A 17049-nucleotide genomic window follows, 5' to 3' on the forward strand; every position below is an offset into this window, starting at 1 on the left:
CTAGCTCTGGAACATGGGGAGGGGGCCCTGGAAGGGAAAATGAGTGAAGGCTGCAGGGTCTACATGCCTGTTTTACCAGCATGCAGCAAGTAGGCAAGTGGAACTGAAACATGAAGGAACTTGGAAATAAGTTTCTCTAGTCAGTGGGTAATGGGGTTGGGGGAGTCTAGCAGAATGGGGGTTCATGAAGTAGAAACAGGTCTGGGGGTGGCTGGACCCTGGCTCTGTCACTGTGAAAGAAACTAGCTTTCTAGGAGTGGGTAAAAATGCTTTGATCCCAAAGGGAGTTCTAGAATGAAATCTCCTTTTTTGTTCCCTCTATCACTATGGAGGGCCAATGTTCAGAGAAATGAGATGTAGCAGAGCAGAAAATCATTTTGCTCTATCGCTTCTAGAGAAAGACCAAAGCCTCATAATAATTATCCCACACTGAGCTTGTCCAGGGTAGCAGAAAGAGAAAATGACCCTGTTTAAATCACAGATCTTTAGGGCCTGTACACAGGGACACTCCTGAGACCAGGGAGCACTGAAGGACTCTATCTGGGGAATGCAGAGCAAAACACATCACTGCCACATAGCAGGAATACACCCGTACTGAACAAATGGCAGTCTCTGAGCTACTGAAGCTTAAGTCCACTCAGTACCACAAAATCTCACCCCATTAGAGTCCAGGGGATTTGTGAACATACGATCAAACACAAAGTCCATGTTAGCCATCTTCATCGCTGCCCTGTAACAAAGCAAGATGGAAAGCACGGGTTATTCCCACGAGTACAGAAATAGCCCCAGATGAAGGTGGAGTAGGTACAGGCAGGGTGTCCAGCTCACCTGTTAAGGAAGAAGACTCCTCGGATCATCTCATAGGGATTGGCTCTGGTTCGAGCTCGCCTCATTTCCTCCCCATCCAAGATGTCAAACACACTCTGCCAAAAGAGAAGGAGACTCTGCAACGAGCATCACATCAGGCCCTCTGGGGCACGACCAAGGTCTAAAGACTCACCTCCCCCCAAGGAAGTGGTTTCCTGCTGCATCTCAGCTCTGAACTATCCAGTTGTATAACCCTGACAAGTTGCTTAATCACTGGCCCTCAACTATCTCACCTACAAAGTGGTAAAAATCCTAACGAAGCAGATGCCAGGCTGCAGTAATGTGGTTAAAAGCACCACTGCTATACAGAAAGCCAACTCTGCACAGCTAATTCTCACAGCAAATTGTTTCCCCCTTGTCACCACAGCCTTCCAAGGGATTTAAGTCCTGGCATTCAGGTCGATGATGGTACACGTCTTTAATCCTAGCACTTGGGAGGCAGAGACAGGTAGATCTGAGTTCATGGCCAGCCTGGTCTACATAGCAGGTTCTAGAACAGTCATGAATACACAGAGAAACCCTGCCTCCATAAATAAATAAACAAACAAATCAGGGTCTCCTACACACACACGTACACGGGAGGGGGTGTCTCTAGAAACAGACATACTCCTTACACTTGAGATATAGTCACCTTATGAATATACTATAAACCCTGTCTGCCCCACCCAAAAGAAGAGGGCTTTGTGAAGTAGCCTTCATCCCTTCCAAGCCATGTGTGCTTCCTGACCTGCAGTCAGGCCAGAAGGTGTGAGGGGAAGCTAACCCTTCCCCAAGTGTTGCTACACTCTGATTTCTGACTTCTTTTAACATTCACAATACCCAGAGAAGTGCTTTCTACAATTTTACAGAGAAGACAAATTCAGAGGCACCCAAGCTATAAGCCTACGGTCACACAGCAAAAATATTGTAGAAATGAGGTTCAAATATGGATCTATTTGATGCTTAAAAAAAAAAAAATGACTCTAAGCTTTCACTTAACCAGGCCCCTCAGGTATTAGCAGGGTCTGACACCCTGAGGTTGAGTGAGTCCTTTGCTGGCTGACGACCACATGGACAGCACAACAGGCCAAGGCCAGATAATTATCAGAAAAATAGCACCCTGGACATATGCATCACAGATACTTCCCATCTCCAGGAACCAAAAAGAACTAGAAAGCCCCATTCCCCTTACCCAGCCCAGCCTCACCTTACACTTCAGCATACTGTGAAGCAGCTCTTCCCCACAGAACTCTGTTTCATCTTCAATAACCATCTTTCTCTACAGGGAGAAGAAAATCATAAACATTGACCAAGTGTGACTATTTACTGGAGAGTGGGGAGATTAGGGTTCTGAGTGCTCAGAGCAAGAAGGGGCTTAAGTCCCTGCCAAGAAACATCAATCCTTGAGGAGCAAAAGACAATTCCAAATCCCTCTGGCTGGGTTCCAGATGGCTGTGAGATGGAGCAGTCTGCTGGGAGCTCTGGGTAGAACACCATATGGTCACAGCATGCCCAAATGCTGAGGCTGGAAAGCACACAGGAAGGAGACATACAAGCTGTCTGCCCCTAGAGCACAAAGGCAGAAGGTCAGGGTTCTCCCATGTGACAAGCCTGTCCTTCATCCAGGAAGCCCACTCTGAGATGGGCAGGAGTGCCTGATACTAGGCATTGACTTGGTAATATTACAGAAAACAAGGACCCAGCACTAGCCATTGTAGGACATCAGGTCCAGCACAGCCAAGTGGTAGTACCTCAAAAACAGCCTTTCCCATGGGTGTATGTGTGTGCGTACATGTATGTGCAGGCCCACCTATGCCATGGCATGGTGTTCAGAAGACAATCTCAGGAGTTGGTTCTCTGCAGACAGTGGTGTTGGATCACATCAGAAATCACTCAGGCTTGCATACAGATGTCTCTACCAACTGAGTCATCTTGCTGGCTCAAAGTCACTATGGGAGCTGAGGGTTTATGTCCAGTACAGAGTGCTTATCTAGCATGTACAAATTCAATCCCTAACACTCAAAAAACCAACAAAACCCCCAGGTGTTATTGTTTGTATGAGTTAGCAGTTTATTCAAAGAAATCAAAACAGAGATTCTTAAATATTTCTTTTTACTTCAAAAGAGTAATATGCTAAATTGTTTTATTTAAAACAACTTTATTTCCAAAACAAAGTTTAGTAAGTAGTTGTAGTTTCACTTCTGAAAGTTTCTGCAGTAAGAAGGGGGCTCGGTTCCCTGCCTTGCTTTTGCACTTCAGCTGGCTGTCACAGGGCAGGCACTGGCCTCTGGTAAACCCCATTAGACACATGGAGAAAGTCAGAGTGAAAAGAACAAACACTCAGTGTCTGAAGGCAGCTGTGTTTCTGGAGCTCCTGAAGTCATCCTGCTTCTAGAGACCTCACTGGAAGGGTCATCAGCCACCACCACACACATTCTCAGTTTTCCAGAATGATAGTAAATAAACGCTTCTGCTGACAATGCCCTTGTCACTCTGAAGACCAGAATGGTGTCCTCTTACCTACCTGAATGCAGGCACACACTGACATGTAACAAGCTACTCCAAAGACATCCCCACAGAGGGCAGAGATGAATGGCTTTTCTATTTTTCAAGTTTCACGCCACATCTCCTAGGGCATGCCCGTGACATGGCTTCCACATTTTCCAAAACTACAGTAAGCAGACACTAGACTCAAGGGAAAGAAAAGGCAGAAACTGGGTACATTTGCAGGAACTCCTACCTTTCCCACAACCATCCAGTCACTCATTTCCCGAGAGTCAGGAATCTCAGTGGTACATTCCGGAAACCATGACACCTGCTCACAGGCACTGGGCTACAAATGAAAAAGAGGTGGAGAAGTCAAATGAGGTAGGCCTTTAGGATTCTGCCCCAGTTTACCAGGGCTTCCCCAAAACAATTAGAGACACTCAGACAGGCTAAAGAAGGATCTCAATTGGTGATGCTAAATACAAATAGTCAGACATGAGAAATGAAAGCTAGAATTTAAGTTCAGCTTCTGAAAGATAGCTCCAAATCCCTTTGAATCCTTTAGAAAATTTCTGGCTGGCTGGTAGCGGTGTACACCTTTAATCTCAGCACTTGGGAGGCAGAGGCAGGTGGATCTTTTGTGAGTTCCAGGGTAGCTAGGGCCACACAGAGAAACCCTGTCAGAAGAAAGGAAGGAAGGTAGGTAGGAGGGAGAAATAAAGAAGGGCGGGAGAGAAAGAGGGAGGGGGGAAAGTAAGAGAGAGAGAGAGAGGAAGAGAGAAAGAAAATTTCTGAATCTTTAATGTTTCTCTCATTTGTCCCAGTATTATTTGATGAATATCTATTGTAGGCACTCTGACTGCAGAATAAAATGAGACATGTCTTTGACCTAAGGCATTTATTTAATAAGAGAATAAGGATAGAGAAATACCTAGTCAGCATCACATAAATACAATTCTCTGAAAAGGTAAGACTCAACAGCACTTAGCCTTACCTCCTAATGCTAACACCTCCAATGTTGTTCACAGAATAACCCAGAAATCAGTAAATAGTTTCCCTTGTAGTAGGATATTCACTTTGTCTCCTTCTGTGGCACTGACCACGCCCATTGGGGGGGCAGGGGTGGAAGTGACCTGGGGTACTAAGACAGAGGAGGCCCAGGAGAACGCACGGGGACAGGAGGACTTCCGGAGGCATTCTTGGAAGCAGGAACCTGCTGGTGTTCACCTGTGTATGTTGTGAGTTATTTCTCCCTGAATAAACATCTGTTCGGCCTAATTGTTTATCCTGATCCTTATTAAACCACAAGAGTAGGTGAGCACAAATTCATCTCTAATGTCTGCTTTCTCTTAGCTTTTCAAGTGCTTTCCTAAACAGACTGGAACAGGGTTCTTACCTGCCATATACTAGCACCCCTGGCAGAGTTTTCAAAGAATAATATTTTTCAGAGCACAGAGTTGAGGTTGGTCTGATGTGGGGACTGAACGTATTGTCTGAAAAGAATTGTACAGTGACTCCACACTAAATGCCATTGGTCTAGAAAAGTGTGGCTTCTAAAACCTATCCAGGTAGCTAACCAGTCAGCTAAACAGACTGCTTCCCAAGCATGTGATTCACCATTGCAAATGGAAGCAGTGTGATTAAAGGTAATGTTACATGCTCTGAAAGGCATATAATGGTATCACAATGCGAAGTCTCAAAGGCAAGCCAACCACCAAGACAGAATAGTAAAAAGAAACTGCTGAAGTCTTTGTGCGTGAATCTGATAGTGGGTTATGGTTTCTCCTCCCATTCAAATCCCCACCTTTAAGCACAAATGTAAACTATAAGCTGTACACAACAAAAAACTCATATATACATTGGACATTCATTTGTTGAACAAAACCAAAATCAATCACCCCATCGAAGCTGGACATTAAGACTACCCAGGCGATGGATTTGCCTGAGATATAAAACCTTGAACTTTACACACTGCACTCCAGGAGTCCCTGAGCACTTTCTCACTGTGGCCCAGTCAGCTCCATCTGCCTTAAAGCAGCAGCTACTAATGGGGGATGTTCTTCTGTATATATGTTTCTCTTATTGGTTGATGAATAAAAACACTGATTGGCCAGTAGCCACAGGAAGTATAGGCAGGCCTACCAGATGAGGAGAATTCTGGGGAGAGGACTCAGAGTGAGCTGCAAGAGAGACACCATGTAGCTGCTGAGGAAGCAAGCAGTCTGGCCATCACTAGGTAAGCCAAGAGCTCATGGAGGTGTGTAGATTAATAGAAATGGGTTAATAATTAAGAGAGAGCCAGTAAGAAGCCTGAGCCATTGACCAAACAGTTTCTAATTAATATAAGTCTCCATATGTTTATTGGGGCTAAACAGTTGTGGGACCAGGTGGGACAGAAACTCCGTCTACAAGCTACCAACTGGCTGTGCAGCCAAACCCTTCCTTTACAAGGCACCTTCCATCTGAGAAAAATGAATTATGGCCACTGGTATCTGCAACAGCTTCACCATAAAAAAAGGGGGTTTTTGTTTAATAGCCTATCTCCTTAAGAGAGACTTTTGCAATCAACTTTATTACTTCAAATATAACAGTGAACTCAAGTCCTGGCCCACTCAAAGGTCCAGAGCCTCTAAGTACTTGTTTCCACACAAATGAGGACAAGGAAAACACTCAAATCTCTAAAGCAAAAGCCTACAGGTAGCCAAAAGCAAAAGCCTTCAGGTAGCCACAATTGTAGCAATTTCCCAGCATTCAGAGTCACACCTGCTTACCAGGTACTATACAGACAGTCAGACAACTGTACACTTTCTCCTAACCTCACCTCTGTAACCTTAATGTCTCAGATTTTTATTGTTTTGGGGTATTTCTATTATACTGACTTCAAATCCTTTGAAGAATAAGGTAAAAATAAATAAAACTTCATTACTATCTATGCATGAGAATGAATTTTTAATTATTCTTTTGACTATGTATTATTATATATACAGTGTTCTGTATGCACATAACCTACAGGGCAGAAGAGAGCACCAGATCTCATTATGGATGGTTTTGAGTCACCATGTGGGTGCTGGGAATTGAACTCAGGTCCTCTAGAAGAGCAGCCTGTGCTCTTAACCTCTGAGCCATCTCTCCAGCCCAAGAATGAATTTTAAAAGCCTCTTTGAGCCTAAAGATATAACACAGTGGTAATGTGTTTTCCTGATATATGTTGAGAACTGGTTTGATTCTCAACACTGCAAAAAAATTTTCTGTCTCACCACATAAACAACCAAGTAATAAGCAACTATGTAGAACAACAGAACTGAACACAAGCAAACAAATGTTCAGAGCCTGGATAACAAAAGTTGTGAAAATGGAAGAATGTCAGAGGCTCCTGATCTGTCCCATACTTAAGGGGCAGTGGGTGCCCATTTACCTGTTGAACCCTCCTAACAGAGAGAGAACTCCCTAGTGTGTGAAGTTTAACAGGCTACTAGGAATATTCCAATTAGCTATTAGAAGTTCTTTGTGTAACCTAAGTCTTCCTTCTATCATATTCTATCTAATAGTCTTAGTTCTAGAAAACAACAGAAACAAACTGCTATCTCTGAATGCTGCTGCAAGTGTTCTTTTCATTCTGTCTTAGGGTTTCTATTGCTGTGATCAAACACCATGACCAAAAAGCAGTTTAGGAAGAAAAGTGTTTATTCCCCTTATACTCCACATCACAGTCCATCATTGAAGGAAGTCAGGGCAAGAACAAAAACAGGGCAGGAACCTGTAGGCAGGAGCCAAAGTAGAGGCCATGGAGGGTGCTGCTTATGGGTTTGCTCATTATAGCTTGCTCAGGCTGCTTTCTTTCTTTCTTCCTTTTTTCTTTTTCTTTTTTTTTTTCTAGACAGGGTTTCTCTGTGTAGTCCCCTCTGTCTTGGAACTTGTTCTTTAGACTAGGCTGACCTTGAACTCACAGAGATACAGTGATCTGTCTGCCTCTGTCTCAAAGGTGCTGGGATTAAAGGCATGTGCCATCACCACCCAGCACAGCATGCATGCATTCATTCTTATAGCACAGAAGACCACTAGCCAAGGTGTGGCACTACCTATGGTGAGCTGGACCCTCCCATATCAATCATATATCAAGAAAATGGGCGACAGGCTTGCCCAATCTGGTAGGGCCAGCCAGTTTCTCAATTGAAGTTCTCTCTTTTAAAATAACTGTAGTTTGGGTCAAGTTGACATAAATCTAGCCAGCACACCTTCTATTTAAGATGCTAACTTTGTGCCCCTCTAACCACCCTGCTCAAACTGCCTCTCCAGGGTTTTAATGTGTTAAAATATGGTTTCAGAGAACCAGCCACTCAAAAATACCAATAGCTGCCCCTCCACCCTCCTCAGTTTACCTCTGGTTCATCCCGCCAGTCCACATTAAGCTCCCGATCAAAGCCCTGCAGTGTCAGACCCAAACCACGGCGGCCTTTCTGATTGGAGGTCTCCACGATGTCCTTCCGACCCTGGCTGTATTTACCCAATCCTTCCCCTTCCCTGAAGCCCATCTTGGCCTGGAAAGGGAACAAAGCACAGTTAATTCAATCAATAGACATTTATTTAGTCCCTATCACAGGTCATGGACTGTGATAAACCCTGAGAAACACATGAGTGAGGCCTCAGGTTTGCCTTTTAGCCTAATGGTGAAAAGAAGCATAAATAATCACTGTAGGCTAGCAACAGGTGAAGCCTAGGGCAACCTGATGCTAGATACATGAGAGGGGGGGACAGTACAACTGTAATTAGCACCCAGAATACTTAATGACTCTCACTGGACATTTGCACAGCTCCCCCTTGCAGTTACTTTGACATATTAAGTAGAAAGGAGATCCAGGGTAGAGCTGATAAAAAGAACCTAATTTAGGACACAGCAGCTTAAAGCAGTAGCTTCTACCTTACCCTTGGCCCAGGTATGTGGGCTTGCAGGAACCTATGCAATTATGAGAGTAACTTTAAAGTTTGCTTCATGTAAAACAGATGGGGAGGACACTTTAAGGTCCTGGCACAGAAATGCCTTTTTGAATGTCCTGTCTATAAGCTCATGCTAAACTCCAGAGTTACCAGACAAAGGCAAGACCTCAAAGATCAGGAACCCAAATTCCAAATCAAAGAACTTAGCCAATCAAAGAACTTTAATGCAAAGGTCTAATTCCTCCTAGAAGGTCTATATTCTGTTTGAAAGCTGCCACTGCCGCTCATGAACTGGGCAGACCCTGGATTGTAGCCACAAGCCCTTTCCCTGGGCCAGAGGCTAAGTCATCAGCTTTCCCATCTTCCACTGACCCAAAACCCATAGACGTCAATAACATCCTGACCTTTGATGTGCAGGAGCACATCTCATTCTTAAACTAATCCAACAAAATTCAGGAGCCAACCATGATATGGGTGAGGCTGGGCAGAAGACAAACATGGACTTCTCTCAAATTTGTATGGCCACTAAATTTTAATGGGGAAAGTGAGCAGGTTTTCCTTTTCCTCTTGCTACCTGTAAGTGTATGTGAAAGCTGAGGGGACCAGGGGGTCTTCTATGAACAGAGACCATGCTACTTGTACTTATTTTCAGCACCTCAGAACCAACAAGAATTGAATCCTTTGCTGTACTCACTACAGCAAAACAGAGAACCTCAACTACTGACACACCCATGTCTAGGGAAGCATACCCACACATGCGTGTAACTGGCATGATGAAGTAGTGAAGGTACTGAACTATGATCCAGTTCTGGGCTGGACAGCAGACACTGGCACTTTTCACGGATGATTCCAACATGACAAACACGTCTACTGAGAGGAGGCGACACTCTCTCTACTAAATTTCAACAGCCAGAAAGTAGAGGCAAATACAACCTAGCCTATGCCAACTGTGCCCCACCCCAACACCAATACACACTTCCCCTCTTTCTCTCACCCTCCTGGGCAGCTGCAGAAATCCATTCTAAACAATGACGTACCATAAGCTTCTGGGAAACACTATTATACATGGAATAGCGAGAAGAAGTTCCCTCCACAAGGGAATCTGCTTTGAAGGCATCTTTGAAACTATCAGAGCAGGGCTGTTTCCCCTCGGTCTCACTGTCAGATCCACTAAGGCTTGCAGTAGATGCTGGAAAAGAGAAGAAATGTTTAGGTGAGTCCAGGTCACAAAACTGCTCCATACATCCACATTCCAAGTATTTAGCTTATGTCTAGAACATGTCTGCACTGAATGGAATTCATGCCATGACCCAGGGTCAAATCTCTACTCTTACCAGCTGCATAATCTTGGACAAATCACCAAAGTTCCTACTTGGTACAGACCCCGTAGCAACTATTGCTGCTTGACGAAGTCCCAGCATTTTGACTTTCAGGATCACAATTATCCAGCACCCTTTTACTTTCATCATTAATGATTCTTACTATTAAGCTTTCTTGTGGGCTTCAATAGAGAATGAGAATGTATACAATGGTAGCCTCTTTTTTAAATTTTTATTTATTTATGTATGAGTGCTTGATCTGTATCCAGGCCTGCATGCCAGAAGAGGGCATCACACTCTGAGAATTGAACTCAGGACCTCTGGAAGAGCAGCCAGTACTCTTAACCACTGAGCCATTTCTCCAGCCCCTCTTAAAACAAAATAATCATTTGGAAAAAATCCTCCTACCACCATGGTAATTCTGCTTACTCCCACACAAGTTAATACCACGCTGTTAGAAAATTTAGATAAGTAGCATATGCTTGATAAGTAAGGTGTATATTTGATAATCATAAATTCCTAAGGTCTATTCAGGTTCACAATAATGTTTGTTCAGATTCCTCTTTGCTTACTTCAAGCTTTAGCTACTTGGATATTCTGCAATATGACTGCAATGTTCTACAATGGAGTGTCTGGTCCCCCAAGAAAGTCCTTTTCCCAAAATCAGGCATTTAGACAACCGTCTCCATTCTCTCAGGGGCTTGAAGAAAGTCCCTGCTTGGCAAAAAGGGAGTCATTCTCTGGCAAAAGGAACTTATGACCCCTCCATTAACACATAATTGGTGCCTATTAACTTGTCAAGATCAATGCTAGCTTCCTCAATCTGAGATCACAAGCCACACCCCACCTCACAAGCCCCATTCTCCCGTTTAATCCTTTGTGCAATTACATAGAATAAAAGGTGTCGCCTTTTTTCAATAATTAGGCAGCCATCCAGATTCACGCTCAGATCCACACCTCCTCTTTGGGACCATAACCCTATAGAAGCTGGACTCTGGCACCTACTGGTATGTAACACAGCAGGAACTCAAACATAATCATTTTCCTACCTCACCTTTGCATCATCTGAGATGGTGATACCAGCCTCACAAGGCTGCTTAAAAACTACAATACTAGAAGAGAAAGCACACTATCAAATGAAATGTGTATAGTAAAGATGTTACTTTTTTCTGCTACTGTTCAGTATTTAACATCTATTTCTTTTAAAAATTGATCTTCTCATTGTATCACTTTTTTTTTGTTTGTTTGTATAAGTTACTGGGGAGTGAGTATAAGTAGAAGTCAGAGATAACTTGTAGGAGTTGGTTCTCTCCTTCTATCAAGTGGGTACTGGAGACTGAATTCAAGTTTTCAGACTCAGCAGCAAACACCTTTACCTGTGGAGCCATCTTTCTAGCCCAAATTTCTAAATACTGATTGCTTAACCTCCTAGTTAGTTCTCTTTGCATTCATAGTCCTTCAAACTTTCAGGCAAGAGAGTAGGTCTTCACGGAAGCTGGCTATAGGAAGAGAAAAAGAGCAAAGAGAAAGAGGTAAGTGTTGTTATATAACTATATAAAGATGTGTAACATTTGTCTTTGCCCCAGAATATTACTGTGTAAAGATGTGTTACATTGTTTCTGCTGCCTTTGTTAATGTAAAGATGTGTTACATTGTTTCTGCTGTTATTTAACTATGTAAAGATACATTGCATTTGTTTCATCTTGCCTGTCTAAGGCACCTGATTGATCTAATCAAAAGGTGACCAGCCAATAGCTAGGCAGGAGAAGGATAGGCAGGGCTGATGGGCAGAGAGAATAAACAGGAGGAGAAAGGAGAAGGAGAGAGCAAGGGAGAAAGAGAGGAACATGCCTGAGGTCAGAAGCCAGGCAGCCTCCAGTCACATAGGAGAAGCAATGATAGTAAAATATACAGAAGATAAAATGGCCCGAAGGCAAAATGTGGATGAAGAGAAACAGATTAAGCTATAAGGGCTAGCAAGAAACAAGCCTAAGCTAAGGCCAAGCCTTCATCATTAATATAATAAGTCTTGTGTCATGATTTGGGAGCTGGCTGGTGGCCTAAGAGAAAAAGGCTGCTACAGGGGAAGGGAGAAGGAAAAAGAGGAAAGGAGGGCTAGGGATGAAGACAGCCTCCAGCAGACAGTAGAAGAGACAGGAAATGCTACAGGAGGGGCTGACACCTGAGCTGGTCAAGCCTTTCTCTCCACTGTCCACCAACCTAGTCAAATGACTCCGAGTAAGAGCTAACTCAGCAGCAGCCAGAAAGGATGGGCTCCCCGTCCTTTCATCAAGCTGGGATACTTTTTGGTCTGGGTATCCATATTTACTGAATGCACTTAATGAATCTACTTACTTGAAGGCTACTTCATCCAAAGTAATTTTTTTATTCAGGAGGTGTTCTACTGTGATGAATACCATGACCAACAACAACTAGGGAAAGAGTTTATCTCATCTTAAAGCTTATTGTTTTTCAGAGAAGTCAGGCCAAGGACTCATGAACCCACAGTTAGGAACTGAAGCAAAAACCAGGGAAGAGAGCTATTTATTAGCTTGCTCTCTCTCCATGGCTTGCTCAGCCTGCTTTCTTAAACAACCAAAAACTACTGACTACTTGCCCAGGAATAGCACCACCTCCTACCTCAATCATTAATGAAGAAAACGCCCTACAGGTCAGTGTGATGGAGGTATTTCTCAGTTGAGATTCCTTATTCCCAGATGACCCTGGCTTGTGTCAAGTTGACAAAAACCTAGCTAGCACAACTGACCACTTGTCAACTTGACACACAAGCACATCACTATTCAACTATAATCTTTCCTTTCTCATTTGTCCCTAAAATGTCATGTTAATATTAGTATCACAATATAAAACACAACTTTAAAAGTCTCACAGTCTTTTAAAAAATTCTAACACTTTAAAAGTTCAGTCTCTTAAAAATATCCAAGCTTGTGTTCAGTTGCGATCACTGGGAAGCCTGCTCTTTTCTGAAGGGAAATGGGGGAGATGGAGGAAGATGGACTGGGGTTGTGGAGGGAGAGTTTTGTAATTGTGGGATCCTGTAAAATCAAAATAAGTTACATGCTTTTTATTCCAAGAGGAAAGAACAAAGGCACAGTCACAATGAAAATCAAAATTCAACAATGTAAAAAGTTCAGCTTGGTGTCTGGGACCCATTCATGATGCTCTAGGCTTCAAAGGGCCTAGGCAGCACTGTTTCTCTAGCTCTGCCATTCACAGCACAAGCAGCTTGTCTCATAGGCTCAGGGCCACTCCCCTCCACAGCTGCTGCTGTCCTCAGTGGTCACTGACATTGTACTGGTGTCTCCAATGGCCTCTCCTGGCCTCTCAAATGTACCAAACCTCAGCTGCTCTATGATCCCTTCATGTCTTTAAAACCAGTACCAAGTGACAGAATCTTACATATTATCAAAGCCACCATGAGCTGTAGCCTTGGACACCTCTTAACCACTGCTTCTGTGTGCTGATCCTGAAGGAAGTTTTCACCTCTGGTCTCTTGTTAATCATAACTGATTTTTCAGTTCCAGTGAATCAGCATTAATTGTCTCAATAAAGCAAAGGTTTCACCTTGGTGGTGCTGACCCCTTCTTAACCAGTCATATCTAAGCAGAAGTCCAGATTCTTGACTTGAATTTCATATGAATCACCAATGACTTTAAGGACTCACACTTCCCTCTGAAACCGCACAAGCCGGGTCCTCCATCATCTGCACGGCTCTCAGCACTGTCTTCCAGGTCCTCACAACAGTTCGGTCAGCACTGAGCACTCAACAGCTTTCTAAGCACCACCACAGTCTTCCCCGAAACACCATGGTCAGCTCAGTTATAGAAATACCCGGTGAACCTGGTGCAAAGCTCTAACTGTGAGGAAACACAATGACCAAAAGCAACCTGGAGAGGATGGGTTTATGTCATCTTAGAGCTTACTGCCCTTCATGAAGGGCAGAGTCAGGGCAGGAACCAGAGCACAGACCACCAAAGAGCATGAAAGAAGAACAGACTTAAGCTGCCTCCTGGCTTGCTCACCTTGTTTTTTATATAACCCAAGACCACCTGCCAGGGTGGTACAGCCCACAGTAGGTTGGGTCCTACCACATCAATCATTAATCAAGAAAATGTGACACAGGCTGGTCTACAGGCCAGTGTGATGGAGGCATTTTTCTCAATTGAGCTTCCTTCTTTCCAAATGACTCTAGCTTGTGTTAAGCGGACAAAAGAAACTAGCCAGCACAAGCGGTTTCTGAGACAAATCCACCTGGATCTGGAAATACTCTCAAAAGTTTGGGCAAGAATTTCTTACATTTCCACTAAAAATAGTACAAACAGCAGTAAACTAGGAGAACAGGCAATAAGGGTGGTGATGTCCAATCTGATCCCAAGGTTTAAGAAGGTGGGCAATTCCAGCACTCAGGAAACAGAAGCAGGTAGATATCTTGAGTTCAAGGCCAGCCTGGTCTACAGAGTTCCAGAACAGCCAGGGCTACACAGAGAAACCTTATCATGAAAAAATAAAACAACCAAACAACAACAAAAAGAGGTTGGACAGTGAGCTGGGCATGGTGATGCTCACCTCTGATTCCAGCACTCAGGAGGTAGAGGTAGGTGGGACTCAGCTCAAGGTCAGCCTGGTCTACATACAGTTTTACAGGACAGCTAGGGCTACACAGTAAGACCTTGTCTCAAATACTAAACAAAAGAAGTTGGACAATGCTCAGCAGTGCACACATCTTAGTAGTAACTGGTTAACTAAGGAGATTGGGAGCACAGGGACAGGAAGGACAGGAGAAATCCTGGAGCTTATTAGTCAGCTAGCAGCTAGTCTAACTGAATTGATGAGCTCTAGGTTTAGTGAGAGGCTGTATCTCAAAACAAGTGGAAAGCAACTGAAGAAGAAACCACCCAGCATGGATTTCTCATGCATGTGCACTCACATACGCAGAGTTAGTGTAACTACCACTTGAGTTTCTTGTAAGGATCCAAGAACACTTGCTATATGCATTGAAAGGGATCACCAAGACTGTCAAAAAAAATAATAGACAGTAGAGTTGAGGCCCACTCCACAAGAGGAAATTCACACCTAATACTGTGAACCCCATCAAATCCCATGGCTAGGGAGGTCACAAGCCCCAGTGGGGAAGTTGCTGCTGATCTGCTAAAAGGACAGTTTACACCTACAGAGTAGCATTGCTGTCAGCTTTGGCCAGAGAAGCTTCTATCTGCAGTGGTCATTGGTAATAAATAGTAGAGGCCCAGACAAGATCAAAGTGCTGAAAACAAGTGACTTCAGCCATGGGGCTAGAGATGGCCCAGCAGCTAAGAGCACACACTGTTCTTCCAGAAGACCAGAATTAGGTTCCCAGAACCCTCAAAGAGAAGCTCACGATTTCCTCTAACTCCAGCTCTGAGGGACCCAACACTGTCTTCTAGGCACAGAGGGAATCTGTGCTCACACACACGTACCCACAGAGAGAATTATTTTTTAATCTTTTATAATCAACCATAAATAGGAAAGCTCCGAGTGTATCCTGGAAGAAGGGGAAGAAAGAATGGAAAAGCCAGAGGAAGGCGGGAGAGGTGGAGCACTGACTTCATGCTGAGACGGTGGCTGAGACTCTTGAACTCACAGCAGCGATTACTGCACAAGATCGGGTCCATTGGCATCTATCATAAGAGGCAGGGTTGTTCATGGGACCCCACCCTAAGGATGTATGCACAGCTGATGGTCGATGGGAGAGGGAGAGACATTCCTTCTGTGGTGTGGACACTGGCAAACAGTAAACAAACCCTCACCCATGAGCCTGTAATCAATGTCTGTCTGTCTGTCTGTCTTTGTCACTGAGTCTCTCCATAAAAGTAGAAGGGGCAAGTAGTGATCAGGTGAAGTGGGAAAGGAGTAAGTCATGGGGGGGGTGAATATGTGACTATGATCAAAATGCATCATATACATGTATGAAGCTATCATAACAAAATTTATTATCATGTATAAGTATAACTTTTTTTTTTTTTTTTTTTAAAAAGGGCATTTATAAAGGGGACTGGAGAGATGGTTCAGTGGTTACAAGCTCTTGCAGCTCTTATAGAGGATGCAGATTCAGTTCCCAACACCCACATGGCAGCTCACAACCATCTTTAACCCCAGTTCCAGGGGATCTGACACCTTCTTCTGACCTCCATGTGCACAAGGCAGATATAGTATACATACTACATGTAGGCAAGACACTCAAACACATAAAATCAATCTCTTTTAAAATTTAAATAATAATAACCACTGGGGGGGGTTGTAACTCTGTGGTAGAGTGCTTAACCAGCACGCATAATGTTCAAGGTTCAAGCCCTGTTAGTAGCAAAAATAGTAAAAGGCAAATCCGGATTGTTCTTATGTATGTATGTATGTATGTATGTATGTATGTATGTATGTATGTATGTATTTGTGTATATGTATATACATACAACATCCTGACTCTTGGGTTGTAAGAGAAAAATATAATCATGTATTTTTATTTCTTGTACTTGTATTATAGTTGAGCTTTGAAAGCGAAGCTATATAAAACCAATGAAACTGACTATCCTGAAAGACTCTGCACACACACAGGGACAGGGGCCTGGAAACAATACCAAAATGACTGCAGAAAACTAAAGAAGTGAAACCTGACTAACAGTTTCCTATCACAAAGACTAAAATGAAGTAGTTGGGGTTTTGTAAGATCTATCCTTAAATCATGCGTGTATGTGTGGGCATATGTATGTGCACATGTGAGTGCAGGTTCTCTCAGAGTCCAGAAGAGAAGTCAGATTCCCAGGATCAATAGCTGCAGGCCTTTGTGAGCCACCTGAAATGGCTTTTAACTGAGCTATCTCCCGCCCTTATCTTCTTATACTTTTTAAAAGTATAAGAACCACATAAATACACTTTACTTATTAAAATATACATTTTTTTAAAATTAGGTTAGCAATGTGGCACAATATCCTTGAGGAAAAATGAAGGTTGCTGACAAAAGAAACTGGCCAAATCCAGGCACTGTGGCACATGCCCTTGATCCCAAGGCCTTAGAGACTAAGGCAGGAATATCTCCAATTCAAGTTGACCCTGGGCTGCATATAGAGATCCTGTCTCCATAGAGGATGAGGAGACTTATGCTGTGGGAAGTCCAAAGAGGAGCAGAAGACCCCATAACAACTCTGTATTGAGCCCAGGTGTTCAGACTATTGGTCAAACTACAACTTAAAACATGTATTGTGATTCTAAAGTTTATCAGTACCAACCTCACCCCTTTGCAGCAAGACACACATCTGCACCTTCCCCATCATGCCTACCTGGTTCTTCTGTCCACTGAGTACAACACATGAGTCATCCCACCATCAGCAAAGCCCTCACTGTGCTGAGTTAAAGCCAGTTCCACAAGGACAGGATTACTCATAGAGAATAGGAACTTTGCTACAGCTAA

At 43.5% G+C, this 17049-nt stretch overlaps 1 protein-coding gene across 1 annotated transcript in view; it reads right to left on the minus strand.

Moving 5' to 3' along the window:
* Cmtr1 (cap methyltransferase 1) overlaps positions 1-17049 on the minus strand; it is a 41664-nt gene that overhangs the window by 17009 nt on the left and 7606 nt on the right. The window contains exons 3-8 of the mRNA XM_051187066.1: positions 9306-9457; positions 7713-7871; positions 3587-3679; positions 2054-2125; positions 829-923; positions 658-730 (exon numbers count right to left, since the gene is read on the minus strand). Of these exons, the coding sequence (XP_051043023.1) occupies positions 658-730; positions 829-923; positions 2054-2125; positions 3587-3679; positions 7713-7871; positions 9306-9457 (644 nt within the window). The remainder of the gene's footprint in view (positions 1-657; positions 731-828; positions 924-2053; positions 2126-3586; positions 3680-7712; positions 7872-9305; positions 9458-17049) is intronic.

Source organism: Phodopus roborovskii, unplaced genomic scaffold (assembly GCF_943737965.1).
Source record: "Phodopus roborovskii unplaced genomic scaffold, PHOROB, whole genome shotgun sequence".
In the NCBI taxonomy this organism is placed as follows: domain Eukaryota; kingdom Metazoa; phylum Chordata; class Mammalia; order Rodentia; family Cricetidae; genus Phodopus; species Phodopus roborovskii.